At 42.8% G+C, this 20,129-nt stretch overlaps 1 protein-coding gene across 19 annotated transcripts in view; it reads left to right on the top strand.

The window, feature by feature from the left end:
- KIAA1217 (KIAA1217 ortholog) overlaps nt 1–20,129 on the top strand; it is a 518,496-nt gene that overhangs the window by 393,133 nt on the left and 105,234 nt on the right. For all 19 annotated transcript variants that reach the window (XR_004644414.1, XR_004644413.1, XM_034760248.1 and 16 more), the window contains one exon: nt 2,924–3,119. Coding sequence is in view for 17 of the 19 variants with exons in the window: in XM_034760248.1 (XP_034616139.1) it covers nt 2,924–3,119 (196 nt within the window). In the remaining 2 variants the exon portion in view is untranslated. The remainder of the gene's footprint in view (nt 1–2,923; nt 3,120–20,129) is intronic.

The following is a 20,129-nucleotide window of genomic DNA, read 5'->3' as shown; positions in this document are numbered from 1 at the left end:
CCCCCCTGCCCCCTGACAGCCCCCCCCCGAACTCCTGACCCATCTAACCCTCCCCCTGCTCCCTGTCTCTTGACTGCCCCCTCCAGAACCCCCCTGCCCCCTCTCTGACCCCCTGGCCCCCTTACCGTGCCGCTCAGAACAGCGTGTCGGGCTCCATGCGGAGCCTGACACACTGCCGCGCTCCCTCACGGAGCGCGTAGCCCGGTTTCCACCCTCGCAGAGTGCTGTGGAGCGGCACGCTGGGCAGCAGGGGAGGAGGAGCAGGGGGAGGAGCTCCAGACTGCTGGAGGCCCGATGCGAATGGCCGGCGATCTCCGAATGCAGGGAGGGGGAGAGGGGAGTGATCTGAAGCTGCAGGGGAGAGAAGGGGGAAAGTGGAGGAGGGGCTCTGGCTGCCGGAGCCCCGTGCGAGTGACTCGATCTGGCAGGCTGCCCTGTCAACCGTGCCGCGCTCTGCATGCGGGGGGAGAAATCCGGACATTTACAAATTCCCCCCGGACGCTATTTTTAAACTCAAAAAGCCGGACATGTCCGGGAGAATCTGGACGAATGGTAACCCTAATGTAACTTAACAGATATTCGTAACTGCACAGATACAACTTCGTCATCCTGCTTGTCTTAAAGCAGTGCAACCAAATGTAACAGGAGGAAACATGAAGCAAAATTAGTTTATCAAAATCATTTTTTCCAAAAAGCAAACTTAAACCATGAAGTGTTTCTACCGGATTATCTTGATTCATTTATATTGCACCTTGCTTTATATTTTCCTTATGGTTTTTCTATTAACAGAACAGGAAACTGAGCTTAATAATGTGCTTTAGTTCCCTTTATTGTTCAATGAGTTAAGTTAGTGACTTTAATTGGTAACACTGTCTAACAAGCATACCTATGTAATTAAAATATTTTAGCAATGATGGTTGCCAAGCCACATTTCAGATAACTGAATGAAAGAAGTACTGACTTCTTGAAATCCTTCATGTTTGCAGGTCACTTGTCACTTCTGTAAACTCTCAGGCAGTATTGTACATGCACCAGTCTCTGTGTTTACAACCTTGTAGACTAGAGCTGATCATTTCAGAGATACTTCAAAGCATGCCTTGGTTTGCTAGAGGTAAATGTTGTTAGCTTTAATTCCTCGAAAAACTCAATGCTTCAAAATCATTTCACTGCAAGACATTGGATAATAGCTAACATTTCATAAGTGCAGAGCTCCAGAGAGTTTAGCTTTCTCATTAGATATCTCTAACTTATTATAGTATGTGAGCAACTGGACAAGCTGGCAGCAGAGAAGGCTGGGATGTAGAGAAGTCTAATGAAAACCTCATAAAAGTTAAGAGTTGTTGCTTACCTTCAAGGTCACATGCGCAGTATTACATGATCTATGACATTGCTGCAACAAGCTCTCTCCATCTCACACTAGAAACTGCTGAAAGAGCCACATATCAGCAAAATGTGTTGTCTTGGCCTTTTCTTTTCTTTTTTTTGAACTTGTCTTTAATTTGACTGATTTTTCAAACCCAATATGGGAATTATTTTTAGCCTAACTATAGGGTATTTTAATATAAGTATCTGACCTTTAAATGAGAGAGGAAAGAAAGAGGGATATAATATATGACATTTTATGCCTGGGAATATAAACTGACAAGTTTATAAATTTATATTTTTAAAAAGTTTATATTTCCACTGTCGTTCTGGGGGGAAAAAACCTTCTTGTTTTGCATTGCTGTACTTAGGGTAGGTATACTATTTATTTTGGATGTAGCATTTGCTTGAGAAATTATGGAAAATTACTGCCCTACCAAGTTCAGTCTGAGTTATAGTGGCAGAAGTTTATGTTGTTCTCTGCAACAGAGAAAATGGAACCCTTGTACGTTTATCAATGCAACTTCCCTTATAAGTTGTAAAATGTATTAATATGTTCCTTCACAAAACACAAAGCCCTTTTTGAAGTCAACGATGAAAATGTTCAGGACATTGCCTCTCCTACTGAGTGTGTTTTTGTTAGCCAGAAATTCCATAATAGGAGTTAATATAAAAACCTGGATTGGGAATACCAGAGATGGTTAGGTAGACTTATCTTTAACATACAGTATCTAGCAGTTAATGGAAGTTGCAGTTAATTCTATGCAGCTGAATTGTGTTTGCTGTTATGCACTGGAAATCACAAGTAACTCAGTTAATCAGAGGAGTTTTTCCACATTTATGCTGATACAAATGAAAGCAGAGTTTAGCTCATAATTTTTTAGTATGTTGGATAAAAATTTTAGACTGCTATTGTGGCCTTGCTAACCCTTACTCTCCACAGCATATGTAGCAGCAATTCTGATACTGAGAGCTGACAGCTTTACTGCTAAATTTATTTTCAGGACATTTTTGTCAACAGACTCCTCAAGATAAGTGCAACATTTTAGAGATTTTAATTATTAATAATAGCATTTCAGTTGTCAAAAATGTAAATACTTCTATGCACTCAGCTGCCAGTTTCCTCTTTATAGAACTCACTCACTGGTTTTGAGAGCAGATTTAAGAAAACCTATTGGATGAATTTCTAATCCTGCAGGTTGAGGCTGTGTGTTTGTGTGTGTGTGTGGTGCACCTTTGATGTCAATGTTAACAGTTGTCTGAGCAACAGGGAATGGAATTGCCATATATCCACCCTATAATATGTCAGCCTCAGGTCATTGTTAGAAATGAAATTTGTACGGTAGATGTACAGCAATAAAAATCTTAATGGACTATCCAGGGACAGTATATTTTTAAATAACTTACATAGAAGTCACCTTGAGCACACAAGGCCTTGTAGAATGCTGCATTTAAGGCTGAATGAACCATTTTTCATTGTTTTTTTCCCCAGACAGTTGGATCTTGATGTTCCTAGTGTCATTTGCAATATAATAATGATATATTTATTTTATTTTTACAGACAAGGAGCCCAAAGCTGTCTCAAAGCCCACAGCCCAATTTGGGAGACCAGGCAGAACATCTGTCCGAAGCATCTGCTGATTCTTTAGAAGCCATGTCTGAGGGAGATTCTCCAACTCCTTTTTCCAGAGGCAGCCGTACACGAGCAAGCCTTCCAGTGGTGAGGTCAGCGAACCAAACAAAGGAGAGATCACTAGGTAAAATATTTTCCAGGATCCTTCAGTGCTCTGCTCTTGTAACTTTGGCATCATGTTCTCTGCATATAAAAATTTGTCTTTAGAGTATTTTGGGGTTAACAAAATATGGACACTTGTAGCACGTTATTGTTACTGCCTGTCATAAGGAGACCAGATCCTTTAAGGGGAGATGAGAGCCAGCCGCATCTGTGCCATAATTTATTAGCTGCTTCCCAGTCTGAGGGGGTGGGATGAAGGAGGGTCACTTGGTAGTTAATCGACACCTAGGCATTATAAGAGGGCTGATAAAGCTCAGTTTGGAAAGTGGTACCACTGAGAGTGGATGGCTCTCATCCAGGGTCTGCAGGAGGCGGGGTACTCCAGGGGAACCAGCCCGGGGCCTCAGTGCTCTATACCGGAGCAGGGAAGGACATAAGGAACATATCCCAGAAGGGTCTGAGAACTGTACTCCAGGGATACCACTTTGGGGGCTGAATGCTCTATCCCAGAACCAGAAATACTCTTAAAAGTAGCACAGAAATCAGAGTGAAGGAAAGCCCCCAAAGGGCAAAAAACCTCTCTGTTTGTTGGACTTTTGCTACCCTGCGTTAGGTTTGATTGTGACTTGGCTAGAAGGCTAAGCCACCTCTCCAGCACAGACTGGTGTGTGGAGAGCCAAGGAAGACCCACCTTGGGGAAGAAGGGAGACAAGGAGCACCAGCAGCGCCTCTCTCAGCCAGCAGGTAGTGCTACAGGACAGGCACTTCTCTGCGACACTGCCAGTTTATTCTTTTCAGATTAGTTCAGTGTGGAGTACTGGACGGCACAGGGAATTGATAGTGAGAGTATCATTGCAGCCTCCAAAAGCATGCTAGACACTTTACAGACAGACAGATGTGGACCCTACCCTGAAGAGTCCATTAACAATCTCAGCCCAATACTGCAAATACATATTACCAAGTATTATTCCTACTACGTGGTAGTAAAGACTGCACTAAGTGATGAGTGTTTACAAGATGGGACCTTAATTTTAGACATGAGATACAGAGACCTTCATCTGTATCGTACATGTTCAAATCCTGCCCAATTTGTAATAACCAAAAATGATTAATATCTGATGGCTGATTGGTGGTGGCCCAATTCTTAGTGAAAAGGGATGGTATTCACACTACCGCTGGAATCTTTTATGGCAGCCTTTGTAAAGAGAATAGGGATTTGAATGGACATGGTGATTGAACTACCCTACTTTTTCCAGGAAGGTGCCTTCAGATTTGAGTTGAGGCACAATCAACAGCAATTCCATCCTTCACCCCCAGGGGAAGCTGCTCCTCCTTCTCAGGGGAAGCTGCTCCTCCTGTTACCGCAATTTGAATTCCTCCACACCTGAAGGTTGAATTTAGCCCAATTTTTCCACAAAATTAATTTTAAACTAGAATTGGTTTTGCAATAGATTTTACTTTTCTTAGGGAGCCTCTCTTCCCAACAGGTGGATGGCAGAGGTAGAAACTAGTTTTTTGAAGAATAATGCCATAGGGCAGGTAGACTGATGTTGGAAGACAGCATAACTTGCATGCAGATTGCTGAGGAAGGCATGTTTCTCAATGGTAATAAACTGAAATGTTGCTTATTTTCTATAGGATCTCATTTCCCTACATGCAGAATGACATAAACCAAAGGCTGCACCATACATCACAGAGAGAGCTCATAAACTGATCACAAGGGTTTATTTATTCCTCAGTGATCCAAGGCAGTTTCTGTCAAGAGTGTTTTGATATCTGACAAACAGAACAAATTAAAAAGAAAAATAGAAGACAGAACTAAAAAGGGTTCTCCAAGCCAGCGGGCACTAGCAGTGCTAAAAAGGGCAGCACACAAATTTGGGGATTGGAGAGAGAGTGTCTCACATCACTCCTCAGTGGCCCAGTCTGGCCAAAGCCAGGAGACTGACTCCAGAGGGAGCTTCATCCACCTCAGCTGGAAGGGACAGGTTGGTCTGATGCAGGACACTTTGAAGGGAGAGCCTGAAAGTTCCACCCCACCCAATGAGATCTTGTTTAAAACCTGTTTTTAAGCACATACTCATACGCTTATATGTTTTTACTATACATATGGAGAATCCGGTTCTGCCCATATGTCAATGCTGTCTAGTGAATCCTCAGACCATCAGCTTGGCTTAGATTTATTAGAAAATGTAATTTACTATATGTATGTAGAGTACATTGGAACTTTGTAGGGATATAATACTGTGGGAACCCTGTATGTCTTAATACTGACTTACAGTGCATTTAGCATTCACTGAGTGTGCTTAGCAATAACCTGATTTAGCTATTCAGAGATCTGACACATGCACACAGGCCAGTCATTTCAAGATATATCAGAAATCATCCATTCCAGTAATGAATTGGGGCCTCTGAGCTAGATAAAAAGCAATTAAAACCTTTTTCTCAACATCATGGGCTGTTCTCTGCTGCACACAGACATTCTGTTCAGTGCTTTCTTCTCCATAGGCCAAAGTAGAAAATATCACCCTTGTTGGTTGGCAATAGATAAATCTGCCTCAGCCATTATTTAAAGAGTGGCTCTGCCCTATGGTCACAAGTTTTATGGTAGAGAGAATCTTATTATGAAAATTTAACAATGGATAATTTAACACTTAGACCATCTGCGATGTGCAGTCCACCAGGTTCAGGCAGTGGGCTCTCAAAAGCCATCACAAATTCCAACAGAATATGCTATTTCATTTCTCATTCCACATGTGTTATAATGGGCCATCCCCTCAAACCCATGCTAAAGTAGAGAGAGCTGCATTGCATTTATTCTGAAAATATCAACTTGTCTTTCATACATCACAGGTGTCTAGATAGGCAAAAAACAGGCAAAAGATGGAAGTGAAGTGACATGATATGAAATAATTTAGAGTATTTAGATTTAAGACTGAAGCACCTTTAAGGTATTATAACACTGGTCTACAATTTTTGAGAAGTCGTCTGCTTCAGAGATAAAATGTGCTATTTATTATGTATTTTGATGTGCTGAATTCAAATATGACAATTAAAACAACTGATTGGCTACTGTTTCTAAGATATTTAAGTTTTTACATTTTATGTCTATGTATATTGTGTAGATAGTAGAGTTTTAATCATAAATTGTAAACCTAGGTCTTTTCATGTGTTTATGGTTGCTTTACATGATAATATTTCACCTGTCCTGTTTATGTAACACTTTAAAAATCAGCAAAAGGGTTATCTAAATAAAATGTATTATGAAACAAAAGGCAAAAAACTATTCTGTACATAGTTTAGTCCTATTCAGTGTCTACTCGGCGCTTCTTGGCTTGTCTCTTGTATTCATTAAATGGAGCATCTCTTGTCACTGTCCAGCAATAGTCTGCAAGCATTGATGGGCTCCATTTGCCCTGATAGCGTTTCTCCATTGTTGCAATGTCCTGGTGAAATCGCTCGCCGTGCTCGTCGCTCACTGCTCCGCAGTTCGGTGGAAAAAAATCTAGATAAGAGTGCAAAAATTGTAGCTTTAGTGACATGTTGCAACCAAGGCTTTTGTATGCCTTGAGGAGGTTTTCCAAATTTATTGCCACTAACTGGAAGGCTTTCCATGACGTCTTTTCCTTGCCACACAGTGCATGGTCAAATGCATCATGTTGAAGAAGTTCACGAATCTGAGGACCAACAAAGACACCATCCTTTATCTTAGCTTCACTTAACCTTGGAAATTTTCCACGGAGGTACTTGAAAGCTGCTTGTGTTTTTGTCAATGGCCTTGACAAAGTTCTTCATCAGACCCAGCTTGATGTGTAAGGGTGGTAACAAAATCTTCCTTGATTCAACAAGTGGTGGATGCTGAACACTTTTCCTCCCAGGCGCCAATGACAGTCGGAGTGGCCAATCTTTCTTGATGTAGAGGGAATCTCTTGCACGACTATCCCATTCGCAGAGAAAACAGCAGTACTTTGTGTATCCAGGCTGCAGACCAAGCAAGAGAGCAACAACCTTCAAATCACCACAAAGCTGCCACTGATGTTGGTCATAGTTTATGCATCTCAAAAGTTGTTTCATGTTGTCATAGGTTTCCTTCATATGGACTGCATGACCAACTGGAATTGATGGCAAAACATTGCCATTATGCAGTAAAACAGCTTTAAGACTTGTCTTCGATGAATCAATGAACAGTCTCCACTCATCTGGATCATGAACGATATTGAGTGCTGCCATCACACAATCAATGTTGTTGCAGGCTACAAGATCACCTTCCATGAAGAAGATGGGACAAGATCCTTTTGACGGTCATGGAACATGGAAACCCTAACGTCACCTGCCAGGAGATTCCACTGCTGTAGTCTGGAGCCCAACAGCTCTGCCGTACTCTTGGGTAGTTCCAAATCCCTGAGGAGGTCATTCAGTTCACCTTGTGTTATGAGGTGTGGTTCAGAGGAGGGGGATGGGAGAAAATGTGGGTCCAGTGATTTAGAGATGTGAAATAAGGCTTTTTCTCATCCTGCAAGTGGGGTAGAAGTGTTTACAACTACACATGTGACTCAGTTTTGCCACAACACTTGGGATCAATCTGCTAAAGAAATAGATGGAAATACTTTGTTATCCCCTGAATCTGTCACTTCAGATTTCTTATTTTAGGAAATATTAATTGCATATATTTTATTTAAAGGTATACTAAAAATTAGTCCTAAAATTGCCCAAGTGTAAATTAATTCTTCTTGTACAACTTATTGTTATGGTAATATAGTACTCTATTGTTATCAATCCCTCCAATATTTTTCTTTAAAACCAGTTTCACAAATGCTAAGGAACAAAAAAAAAAAAACCAAAACCCTAAAACTAAACTAAAAACAGTAAGCATTGAACTTGGCATGCATGCTAATATCCTTCATGCAAGTTGCAGAGTGAAAAATACCTGGTCAGTTTTTTTTCCATTCATAGGCTGCAATCCTGCAAAGGGATCTACATGGATTTAAAAGTGTGCTCTAGTGCATGCGGGCCATAGTCCATTTTACATCCTGGTTCCTGTACAGCAGCATGATGCTGTTGGTTTTATTTGTATTTCTAGCACTGCAAGAGAATATTTACATTTTTAAAAGCTTCTTTTCATTTAAATTTTAAAAGTACATGAAAATATTTCTATTAATATGTTTTGTAAATACGTACCCTTGCCCCTTTATTTACTTTGATGTTTTCAAACAAAACCTAAATTTTAATCCTAAACTACTGAACACTGTTCTTTTAAGACACAGGAAAAATGATCGATTTTTATGGGTTTAAGCCTAATAAACTTTACAGTGTTGTTTAAAAAATCTTATTCTCATAGACATTCATATTTTTCCAAGTCCAGTTGAGTCAGGTTGTTTTTTAAATTACAGACTGAATAAATGTCTGTTAGGAGGTGGAGTGAGTGAGAATAGTGGCAATGCATTTTGGCTACCCAAGCATCACGTTTTTGTCAGTCAGTACTAATGATTAAGGCTGCGTGTCAATAATGGAGGTCATGGAAGGCACAGATTCCGTGACTTTCCATGCTCTCCGTGATTTCTGCAGTGGCCGGTGCTCACTCAGGGGCTGCCTGAGCCAAGCAGCTCCTCGGCCAGCAGCAGCAGTTTAGGTGTGTGGGAGGGGGCTAGGGACACGGAATTGGAGTGTGGGGTGGCGCTTACCTTGAGGTGGGGGGCTCCCTGGCTCCCACCGGCATGTCCCTGCAGCTCCTACGTGGAGGGGCCAGGGAGCTCCCCGCGCGCTGCCCATGCCCGCGGGCCCTGCCCCCACAGTTCCCATTGGCTGCAGTTCCCAGCCAATGGGAGCTGCAGATCCGGCACTTGTGGCAGGAGCAGCATGTGGAGCCACTCTGACCTTCCCTCCCCATAAGAGCTGCAGGGACACGCAGAGCTGGGTAGAGAGCCTGCCAGCCCTGCTGACCCCACCCCAGCACCAGCGGGAGTCCCAGGCTGCGTCCTGTTCCCCTCCCTCCCAGCACCAGCGGGGGTCCCAGGCCACACACACCCCAGCACTTGCAGCACCCTTAGACTGCCCTCCCAGAACACCTGCAGCCCCCCGCCCAAGGTTTAGTTAGGGGTATATAGTAAAAGTCATGGACAAGTCACGGGCCAAGAATTTTTGTTTACTGCCCATGACCGGGCCATGACTTTTACCAACAATACCCGAGACTAAAACATTGCCTTTCTAATGATGACTGTGGGTCATTATGACATGCTAGGCTCTAATTCATGCCATGTTGAGCCAGCCCATGAGACATTCCAGCTCTGTATCCATTTTAAACTTTAGCCATGGTTCTTGAAATTAAGGTCTTTCTTGACAAAAGGGTCTAACAGAATCAGCACATTTCTCATCAGTATGCCACCTGAGTACAAAATGTATCATTAAAATGAATGAATACTCCATGAGGGACAAAATAAGATATATTTTAAAATATTTATTTGAAAGCTGGGATTTCTTCCAACTTGATAACTGTGGGAGGAAAAATTCTAGCAAAACTGTCAGAACAAGAATAATCTCAAACCCGGACAGGGCTCAACAAACTTCACTTGCAATTTGACTAAAGGAAATAAAAATTGACAAGTACACAATTATATTATGCAACCTGTCAAAAACAGCAGTATGTGCATGCATGTGCTGGATTGCACTGATGTCATTGTTTTAATGCTTCTCTAAAGAAATGCAGACTGACAAATGTTTGGGGGTTTCAAACAGTGAGACGTGATTCTGTCAGGTGCCAAGCACTTTCAATCCTCTTTGACTTCCAAGGCAGTGGAGGATGCTAGGCTCTTCACAGAATCAGGCTGTAAAGGCCTATTTCTGAGAGGTGCTGTGCATTTGCCACCTTTTACTAAAGACAATGCGAGTTGCAGGTGCTCAGTGTTTCTCAGGATTGGGCACTATAAACAGGGTTGGATTAAGGCAGAATCCATGGCTCTGGATACCAGACTGCGAAGGGGCTACATGGACACACAAAGGTTTGGATCTGAGGAGCCATTGGAGGAGGGCACTGACAAAGAGTGGTGGGGTCTGCCATGGGGACTTGGGAACAGGAGAGAGTGGTAATAGGAGAGGTTTCTTCCCTGAAATGTCTTTTAAAACCCATTGGTCCTTATATTTGGGCCCTTGTTCTGCAAACACATAAGCACATTGCATAACTTTATTTAAATAAGGTAAAGGGACTTGACCCTGTGTGAGGATATATGATTTGGGGGAAGTGGATGTTCAGAGTGAATGCATATTTTTATGGACAGGGAATAGCCCGCCCCTCTGAGAAACTTATAGGAGGTGGCCCTGACCCTCAGTGGGAGGGGAAGTGACAGCTGGAGGGGAAGAGGGAGAAGGTTGAGGGACAGAGGCAGGCGGGGGAGCCAGTGAGAGAGAGATGGAGAGAAACAGAGTCTGTAAGTAAACTGAGAGAAACAGGCAGAGGATGAGAGGAGGGACAGAGGGAAATCAGGACTGAGAAAAACCAAGAGTAAGTGGAGAGACTGAGACTGAGCACAACAAACAGATGCACAGAAGAGGGTCCCTTTAGTTTAAAGCTGGTTGGTTAAGTCAGTCCAGGTCTGATGATGTGTTTCTGACCATTGATTCTGGTCATCTCCTATCATTGATCCATGTGGTTCCCGAGATCCAGAACAGGAGGCCCAAAGGCCTTGAGATCCAGTGTGTCTGATATGATTTGCACTGCTGCAAGTGTCACTGGAGTTAAGGCTATGTCTTCAGGAAGTCACAAGCAGCATGTGAGGCTCAAAAACTGATAGAGGTGTCAGACAGCACCCAGCGAGGTAGCTGAGGAAAGGGGAGCCTTGAACTAGAAAAAAAAACAACCTATAAGGTACTAGCCCGTGCATATCGAGATATAGATATATTTCTGTATTTAGAGGTTATATTTAGCTAAGTACACTCAGTAGTGAGTTACTCTGTGTGGGTGTGTGTGTGGGTGTGTGTACATATATATAAAAACATATCCAAACCATTATACATTTTTATGATATATATTCTTAATCTATTTAATGTTATTGTAGGTAGGTAGAATCCAGTTCTGTTTGCTCTGGTTTAAATAAAATCCCCGTTATGTTATTTTTTGACGACTAGTTGTATTATCTCGGCTACCATTAAATAACCTTTTATTATGGTGTAACATCCCGCCAGCTCTCACCTGCTGAGTGATTATACCACCACTGTAACGGACCGTTACTAAATCTTGATCAGTGGTTTTGGGATGCGGTGACCTTCAGATGTATTTCAAATGTAACACTATAATCCTACACTGAGAGGTCTGTTTACACCTGTTTGGCATCACAAACAGGATTAGGTTAGTTTAGTGTAGGGCAGTGTTTCCCAAACTTGGGACGCTGCTTGTGTAGGGAAAGCCCCTGGTGGGCCGGGCCAGTTTGTTTACCTGCCCCGTCCACGTGGGCAGAGGGACGTACTGGCTGCCGCTTCCAGCAGCTCCCATTGGCCTGGAGCAGTGAACCGCAGCCAGTGGGAGGCGCGATCGGCCGGACCTGCGGACGCGGCAGGGGCTTTCCCTAAACAAGTGGCATCCCAAGTTTGGGAAACACTGGTGTAGGGGACCGAAGTTGAGTATTGGGGTAACTTTATCTCTGGACTGGTGAAGGATATCTCTGAGTCAACAGGATGCATCATGGAGGGGCTACAGGCACAGTTTAAAGCACTGTAGACCTTGTTGACTGAGCAAGAGCCCAGAATTACAGGGCAAGTGTCCACTCTGCATGGGGCAAGACAAGAGCAGAGGAAGGCATAGTTTCTGGCTAAGGTGGTGATCAACTGTTTAGCAGAAGTACCCAAGTTATATACTTTGTATATGCCCAAGGATAAGAAAATTCTAGATTTCTTTGGTACACCTGTTAAACCAGGGGACCTGGTTGTTGAGGAATGGGTAAGACAGACTAAGGCAGCTCAAGAAAACCCTGAGGGAAGCTCCAGCTGAGGTTGTTAAGGACCACCTGAAAGGAAGCCAGAGACACTGTAAAGTACCTTATTCCTTCTGGAGAAGAGAGCACAGGGAACATTTTCAAGTTGCTGATTCGTGTGTATGGGGACAAGGCCCCTCTTGGAAATCGATTGCGAGAATTTTGTGAGAGAAATCAGGAAGAGGGTGAAACAGGAATTTTGCCTACAATCTACAGGAGAGACTCTCCAAAGTGCAGAATTGAGATAAGAGCCAAGTGACAGACCCAGATGCCATCCAGAAGGACCAGCTAGTGATAGGACTGACGGATCATGAGGTAAGATGTCAAATGAAGAAGAGATTCAATGGAGCAGCCTACATTGACTTTTCCTGACCTGGTAAGGGCAACCATTGAGTGGTCTGAGGAGGATGAAAAGAATTTTGAAGTAGTTGCAAATAAAAGTAACAAGGAGTCTGGTGGCATTTTAAAGACTAACCGATTTATTTGGGCATAAGCTTTCATGGGTAAAAAACCCACTTCTTCAGATGCATCATGGGTAAAAAGTGGGGTTTCACCCATGAAAGCTTGTGCCCAAATAAATCTGTTAGTCTTTAAGGTGCCACTGGACTTCTTGTTGTTTTTGTGGATATAGACTAACATGGCTACCCCCTGATACAAATAAAAGTAGTTATAAAGGAAAAAATGAAGTAGCCAACTGAACCTTCATGGTTGATTTGGAGAATACCACTACTGTCTTGGAGAGTTTGAACAAAGTAATACAAAGACTTAGTGATCAACAAGAAGAGCTTTTTAACAGTGCATCAACCAAACCTTTCAGTGGGACCAAAAGCAAACAATGCTTTCTGAGGGGCAGAAAATTGCAAGAGGTCTCCATTATGAGATAGCCAGGTCAATCTGGTTTACTGTGGATTCCGTGAGTCCAGTCACATCTAGAGAGAATGCCCATGTAACTGAAAGGATCAAGGAAGAATTTCCTCTCTTGATAGGGAGACAGTTGAAGTGTAAAACTCAAGTGAGGGCAGAAGAGACTCTTGAAAAGGGATCGAGACACCCAATATTTCACCTAGAATGGGTTTACATATGGCCAGTCCACGGATAGAAAAACAGAAGGCCAGAGCTTTTGGAGCCAGCCCCATTGTGGAAGTGGAGATCGGAGACACATTGTTTACTTGACCTTGGGTTCAAAGTCACCACTTTGATGGCAAGTTACTTTTATAAGAAGTTTGAGAGAACTAATGCTGTGGGGGATGCCAGCTGGGTAAAATTGAAGCAGCTAACAGATTAGATATTCTGGTAATTGGATGTTTGGAGGCAGATATTCAGTGTTCAAGGCAAGTATTGTCTCAGAAGTGTGTTTTCATTGTGCAGGATGATTATTTGAGTCCAGAAGACAGTGTGATTGAAGTTCCCAGGATTCTGGCCTGGAACATCCTGAAGGATTTAGATGGACTTTTTGGACCCTATTGCAGCTTTCAGGAGGACTGTACCACAAGGAGAGGATCACACATCTGAGCAAGAGTAAATGCTCAGTGTCAGAAGATTTGACAGCCAGGGAAGATTGGACGTGTACAAGTAGCTGGGATTAAAATGTCACAATTCCACCTATGAAAGAGTGGTAAAAGGTCATTGTTTTCATTCAGAGGGACTATCCTCAAGTCAAATTCTAATCACTCCAACGATGATGACAAGCTTACCAGAGGGGTTGTCTTAGCTCATGTGCAATGCAAAATCTCAGGAAGGAGTGGTGCCAATCTGAGTGTTGAATGCTAGTGTCTGAGCAGCCCGGTTATCCCCTTGGACCTAAGGGGCTGAGATCATATGACCAGTCAGGATAGAGCCTCCAGAAATCTTGGAGTATGGACAAGAAGGAGCTATAGTGAGGGTTCAAGAGGCTCAGGAAAAGAGAGATAAAGACACACCATCACAAAAAGCAGAATCCAGAAACTGTTCCCATGAAACAGTGGAGTATTGGGAAATGTTGAGTCCTATTGAGAAATAATATTTGAAAGAACTACTCCAGAAACATAAAGATGCGTTTTCCAAATCTGATAGTGGCCTGGGGTATATTGAGGTAGTGGTGCATCATATACCCACTGGAAATGCAGTACCCATAAAGCACAGACATAGAAGAGTTTCTCCCTATATGTACAAGGAATTCAAGAACCATGTACAATTAGTGTCTCAAGGAATTCTTAGAAAAAGTTCCTTGGGCTTCTCCTTCGGTGATCATCAGAAATCTGGAAGGGTGCGTACAGTTCTGCTGTGATTACAGGAATTTGAACATGGTGACAAGGAAGGATGTCTATCCACTGCCAAGGATAAAGGAAACACTAGATGCATTGGGACAAGTCACTCTGTTCTCCACCCTTGATTTAATGTCTGGATATTTCCAGGTGGCTCTGGGGCCTGCAGATTTTGGGGAAATGGCCATGACAACCCCATTTGGACTGTTTGAGTGTACTCACATGCCTCTTAGTTTATGTAATGCTCCATCCACCTTATAAAGATTGATGGAGACTGTATGAAGAGATCAGGTGTTTAAGAGTCTCCTAATTTATTTAGACAATATACTCGTGTTCTCACAGAATTTAACAAACGCTTGGAGTGATTAGATTTGGTTCTGATCACGTTGGTCAAACATAAACTAAAGTTAAAACCTACTAAATGTAAATTACTCAGTATCGAAGTTAAATTTCTGGGACATGTGGTGTTGGCTCAGGGAATTGCTGTTAATCCAGAGATGAAGGCACTCGAAAATTGGCCAAGACCATGGAGTCTCACTGAAGTTAGGAAAATGCTCAGTTTTATGAGTAACTACTGAAGTTTCACAGACCCCCTGTCCTTTGCATCAGCTAGTGGGGAAAGAAAGGCTAGGATAATACCTTTTGAGTGGACACCAGAGTGTCAATGGGCTTTTGAAGAGTTGGAAAGGAGACTGATGACTCTTCAATTCTGGCATGTCCAGATTTCAAGCTGCCATTTATACTGACTACCAATGCTAATTTTCGTGTCTTAGAGCTGTATTGAGCCAGATAGAGGAGGGAGTGCAAAGAGTGATAGCATACACTAGTAGAGGACTCTGGAAGTCTGAAAGAAATTACCAGAATTACAGGACATTCAAGTTGGAATTGCTGGATTTAAATTGGGCCGCTATGGAGAAATTCATGGAGTATCTGATCTATAAGAAATTTACTGTGAAGACAGATCACAGTCCCCTCAAGTATTTAGACAGATTTGCATGCAGTGGAAAACTGATGGTTGGCAAAACATGCTGAATTAGATTTTTAAATCTGTTACACACCAGGAAAAGTGAATGGAAATGCAGGTGTACTATCCAGATTGCCTACATGGATTGAACCCAAAGGAGAAGATCAACCAAATGATTTTATCTTCATTAAACCAGAAGTAGCAGGCTAACTTTTGGATGGAAGGGTGAAGGGAGCACTCAGACACAAGAATTGTGGGACTGTCTTGTCTGGTGAGAAGTATCTTATTACAGGACATTAGTTATTCCCCTGAGGCATTGAGAAAAACGCAGATGGAGCATGTGGACATCTGTTGCCATTGCTCTTATTGAGGGCAAGGAGAAAGACTGAGATAGATGTGATATTGTCAGTCTTGAAGGAAAAAAATGGTGGTGGAGGGTGAAACAGATTGGTTTTACATTGAGGACTGCTATATTACCACTTGACATACCCTCAGGATGGTGAGACTTTGCTACAGTTGATAGTGTCCATATGGCTCCGAAGGGAGATGCATGAAGCCAAGCACAATCAGAGAGGTCATTTTGGTACTTCAGAGTTCTTCTTCGAGTCATGTCCCTGTGGGTGCTCCACTTTAGGTGTCCGTGCGCTCCTGCGCTCATAATCAGAGATTTATGGTAGCAGTGCCCGGCTGGGTCGCACATGCACAGTCCCCATTTCATGCTGCTTCAGGCGGTTAACTGGGGTGCTGTGCGACCAACCCTCCTCCCCCACCCCCAGTTCCTTCACTATCACCTTTGGCTTCAGTTGGAGCAACTGGCAGCACCTCACAGCTTTCTAAGTAGCATAGTTTCCCTTAGCTTTTATTTTTCAGTTAGAATAGTTAGCTTTAGTACTTTAACCACATCCTTTCGTTTCTTCAAAAAAAATTCATTTTAATTTCTCATAAGGCTGTAGGTTTCCGTTTTCACCACCGCAGCTCCGTATTCGTATCCCCCTTATGAGGACAGTACGCTCCCTGAGGGACATGCTTGGCTCCCCAGGATTCAAACGCTGCATTACCTGCAGGCTTTTTATAACACTCTCAGACGAGCACTCTGTGTGTCCACTGTCTCAGCGAGACACATATACCACAGAAGTGCTCGCACTGTCACAATCTGAAAGCCCTCAAGAAATTTCCAACTTAAACTCCTCCTCATGGAGAAGTGTCTCCATCCAGCGTCTGAGCCTGAGGTACTCACCCCATCTGGCCAGAAATTGCCGACTGCAGCCTCTGACAAGGGCCCTTCTTACACAGCTCAGGCTCCCGATCAGCCCGCCAAGAAGGCGGCAAAAAAAAACAGGGTACCACATCCCCTACTTTGGAGTTGGCCAAGATACTGGCCATGCCAATGGCCAAAACAGTGGGACCCTCCGGCACCATTGGTACCAAGAAAACGAAAGCCGCCAAACTGCCGAGCTCGGACGCAGGAACCAAGGTGAAAATGAAACCCTATACCACCAAACACGACTAAGCCCTCGTTTATCTTTGGATCCTCAGGTGAAAAACACAGAGCCAAATAAAGTGAGAAACCTGGCTGAGAATGTCTGTGAGCATAAGGAAATTTTGATGGGCGTTGGTGCGGTAGCGTTAAAAGTGTCAGAGAAGTCCAGGCAGACATGAAAGAGGTGTTATGACTGAAAGCTCAAGGTGCCTTGATCAAGCCTGGGTATAGATTTCTTCTGAGAAATCATCATCCCAGAGGCCAGTCCAAAATTCAAGACAGGAACAGCATATTTAAAAGGGAAGGAATATAAATATGGTAAAGATACTGGATCCCGTATGGGGATATATGATTTAGGGTGTGTTCAGGGTGAATGTACTGTAAATTTTTTCATGGAGGAGAGGTAGCTACTCCTGAGATTCTGAGATGAGATGGTCACTCCCCTCAGCAGGTGGGGAAGAGGGGGACAGTGCAGGCAAGGGAGACAGAGAGACGCGGCGAAACAGAGTCTGTGAATAAACTGAGAACCAGGAAGAAGGTAAGAGGGCAGCTGGAGGGATGTTATTGCAGGTTGGTAGTATCCAGTTCTGTTGGTTCCAATTTAAATAACATCCCTGTTCTGTTTTTTTATAACCAGTTGTATTATCTTGGCTACCATTAAATAACCTTTTATCACAGTGTAACACACCCCTTCACCCCACCACATCCAGCTCTCACCTGGTGGATAAATTAAGTTATACCACCACGGTGACAGACCATTACTAAATCTTGGTCGGTGGTTTTGGGACCCTTAGATGTATTTTGACTTATAACACAATAATCCTACTGTGAGAGGTCTGTTTATGTCTGCTCACCTAAGTAGTCCATTGACTTTATCAGCAATGATTTTAAGCAGAAACTGCCTGATCCTGCCAATACTTAAGCTTCAGTTGGCTTCAGTGGGACTTCTCACAAGAGTAGCATTAAACGCATGCTTAAGTATTGGCACAGCGGGGGTCTGGACTTCTAAACTCTTCCCTGATGATTTATCTCATGACTCTCTACTTCACTACAGACAGACAGATTTCAATGGTTTGAGTAAAGATTTCACTGCCACATAATTCAGACACAATAATAATTAATAACTAATTGAATAATACCTAGCCTACCCACCAGTAGTGCATTTCATCAATAGGTGTCAAAGCTTTTTACAAAGCAGGTCAGTATCATTATCCCCATTTTACAGATGGGGAAACTGGAGCAAAGAGTGGGAAGTGACTTGCCTGAAGTCTCCCAGAAGGCCAGTGGTGTAGCTGGGAATAGACCCCAGGTCTCCTGATTCAGTTTAGTGCTCTACCCTATGTGATTAACTGGGATTATGTACTTTTATGTGTGGGATTAGCTGTGTGTGTGTGTGTGTGTGTGTGTGTGTGTGTGTGTGTGTGTGTGTGTGTGTGTGCAATGTATGTTGTCAGGTTTCTATAACATTTTAAAATAAAAAATGATATGGCTGTTAATAAATTGTTACTTAGCATTCACTAGTCATTCTGGGGAGGAGGCCCTTGATTTGTTTTTAGAGGTTTTTCTGCTAAAATTAGATCCAGCCCCATTTAGGACCTGATTCAAATCCCGGTGATTTACTGGGTTTTGGATTTGGCCTCTAGGTTTAATCCACCACTGCCTTTAGGCCATATATCATATAGCTGGTGAACCATAGGGAGGAACTCCCCTGGAAGATGTTGGGAATTGCATCTCAACTTAAGGACTGTGTATGGCTTTAATGTAGTTAATCCTCTCAAATCATTTCCCCCTGTCCTGTCTATTGACTCTGTAATGCATGAAAAGCACATCAACATGCAAAAATGAACATGTACTTATTTGCTGTCGTAGTCAGAAAAATTAGAGTTGGCTGGCAGTTCTGCAGGAAAAACAGCCTGAAACAACCAGTTTCAATTATGGTGTTGAAACAGGAATCCTAGGAAATGAAAATATCCTAAGGTAACTCTAGTTTTTCTGGTCAGTTCTTTCTAGACTTCATCTCCTTCCTTAGTTTAAAATCATGACTGAAATTTATTGGGCTTCTAAAGAAATATTTTATCTTACTTGAAACATTTTGCAGCAGAAAAAACAAAGCGAGGTAAACAACCAAACCTATATATGCTAGTCCATAAAAGCTTTCATGCTTCATTTACTGTACTTACACATTTTCTTGGACTATACCCAGGGGAAGTGTGAAATGTACACCTTCCCAAGAGAAGCTGGGTAATCACATGTGTTGTTTACTTAATCCATTCTTCCTTTATGTGTGAGCGGATATCTCTTGTGTGCACCTGAGGAATAAAAAAATTGTTCCAGAGAGCCAGAATCCTTTCTAGCATTACTGCCTCAGCACATACACATTGTGCTGAAAACCGTTATATGATAGGCTCAGTGCATACTGTGGGTCAAATGATACGGGGCTGAATCTCCTCTTCGGTACAACAGTTTGTGTCAGTGTAAGTGTGAAATGGCTTCAGTGCAGTTGCACTGATGTAAAACAGCTGAAATGGAGGGGAGCATCAGGCCCCCGAGCCAGAGTGTGCCTTCGGAGACAGGTTTAGCTTGAAATGTAGCTACATAGGCACATTTCTGGGACTGTTTATTTCCCCTGCTGTTTTTCTTGAGCAAGACTTTTTCATTATTGTTATTTATTTGTATTACAGAAGTACCAAGGGATCCTGACCAAAATCCAGGTCCCATTGTGCTAGGTAATATATGAACATGTAGTGAGAGACAGTTGCTGCTCTGAAGAGCTTGTGATCTAAACAAACAAGATCAAAATGCATGGTGAGGGGAGGGTGGGTGGAAATACGAGCACGGAGACAATGGAGTGACTAGTACAAGGTTGAACTGCTGGTCAGTAGCAGAGCCTGAATTAGAACCCAAGTCTTTTGACTTCCAGTCCAGTGCTCTATCCACATCTGTACAGTAAAATTGGCAAATTATTTATGGATAACCACTAAAAAACAATACAAATAGGCCAAATCCTGCCTTCCACCATATGTGTAAATCCCTCTTTCATGTTTAATATCAAGTGGCAAGTCTAGCACAGTGGTCCAAAGTTGTTAATGTGGAAAAGTTGGAACTTACCATGACTGAGAGAGCCCCTTGGTTATTGAACTCCCTACTGCTCCTTATCCCCAAGCAATACCTGTTGCAAGCCCCGAAGAATTTGGGTCTGAGGGTCCCTCAGCTTTAATATCCCTGCTCATAGCCGCTTCTGCAGTAAAATGCAGAGTGAAGGATGGTCTGTCACTGGTAGCCAGACCAGTAACTAGAGCATAAAGTGTTTTAAATATTAGTTAACAAGTCCTTGAATCATATCTGGCATCAAGGACCCATTGTAATATGCTTAGCCCCTAAGTAA

Source organism: Trachemys scripta, chromosome 2, assembly GCF_013100865.1.
Source record: "Trachemys scripta elegans isolate TJP31775 chromosome 2, CAS_Tse_1.0, whole genome shotgun sequence".
In the NCBI taxonomy this organism is placed as follows: Eukaryota; Metazoa; Chordata; order Testudines; family Emydidae; genus Trachemys; species Trachemys scripta.
This window is presented reverse-complemented; position numbering and strand designations above follow the sequence as displayed.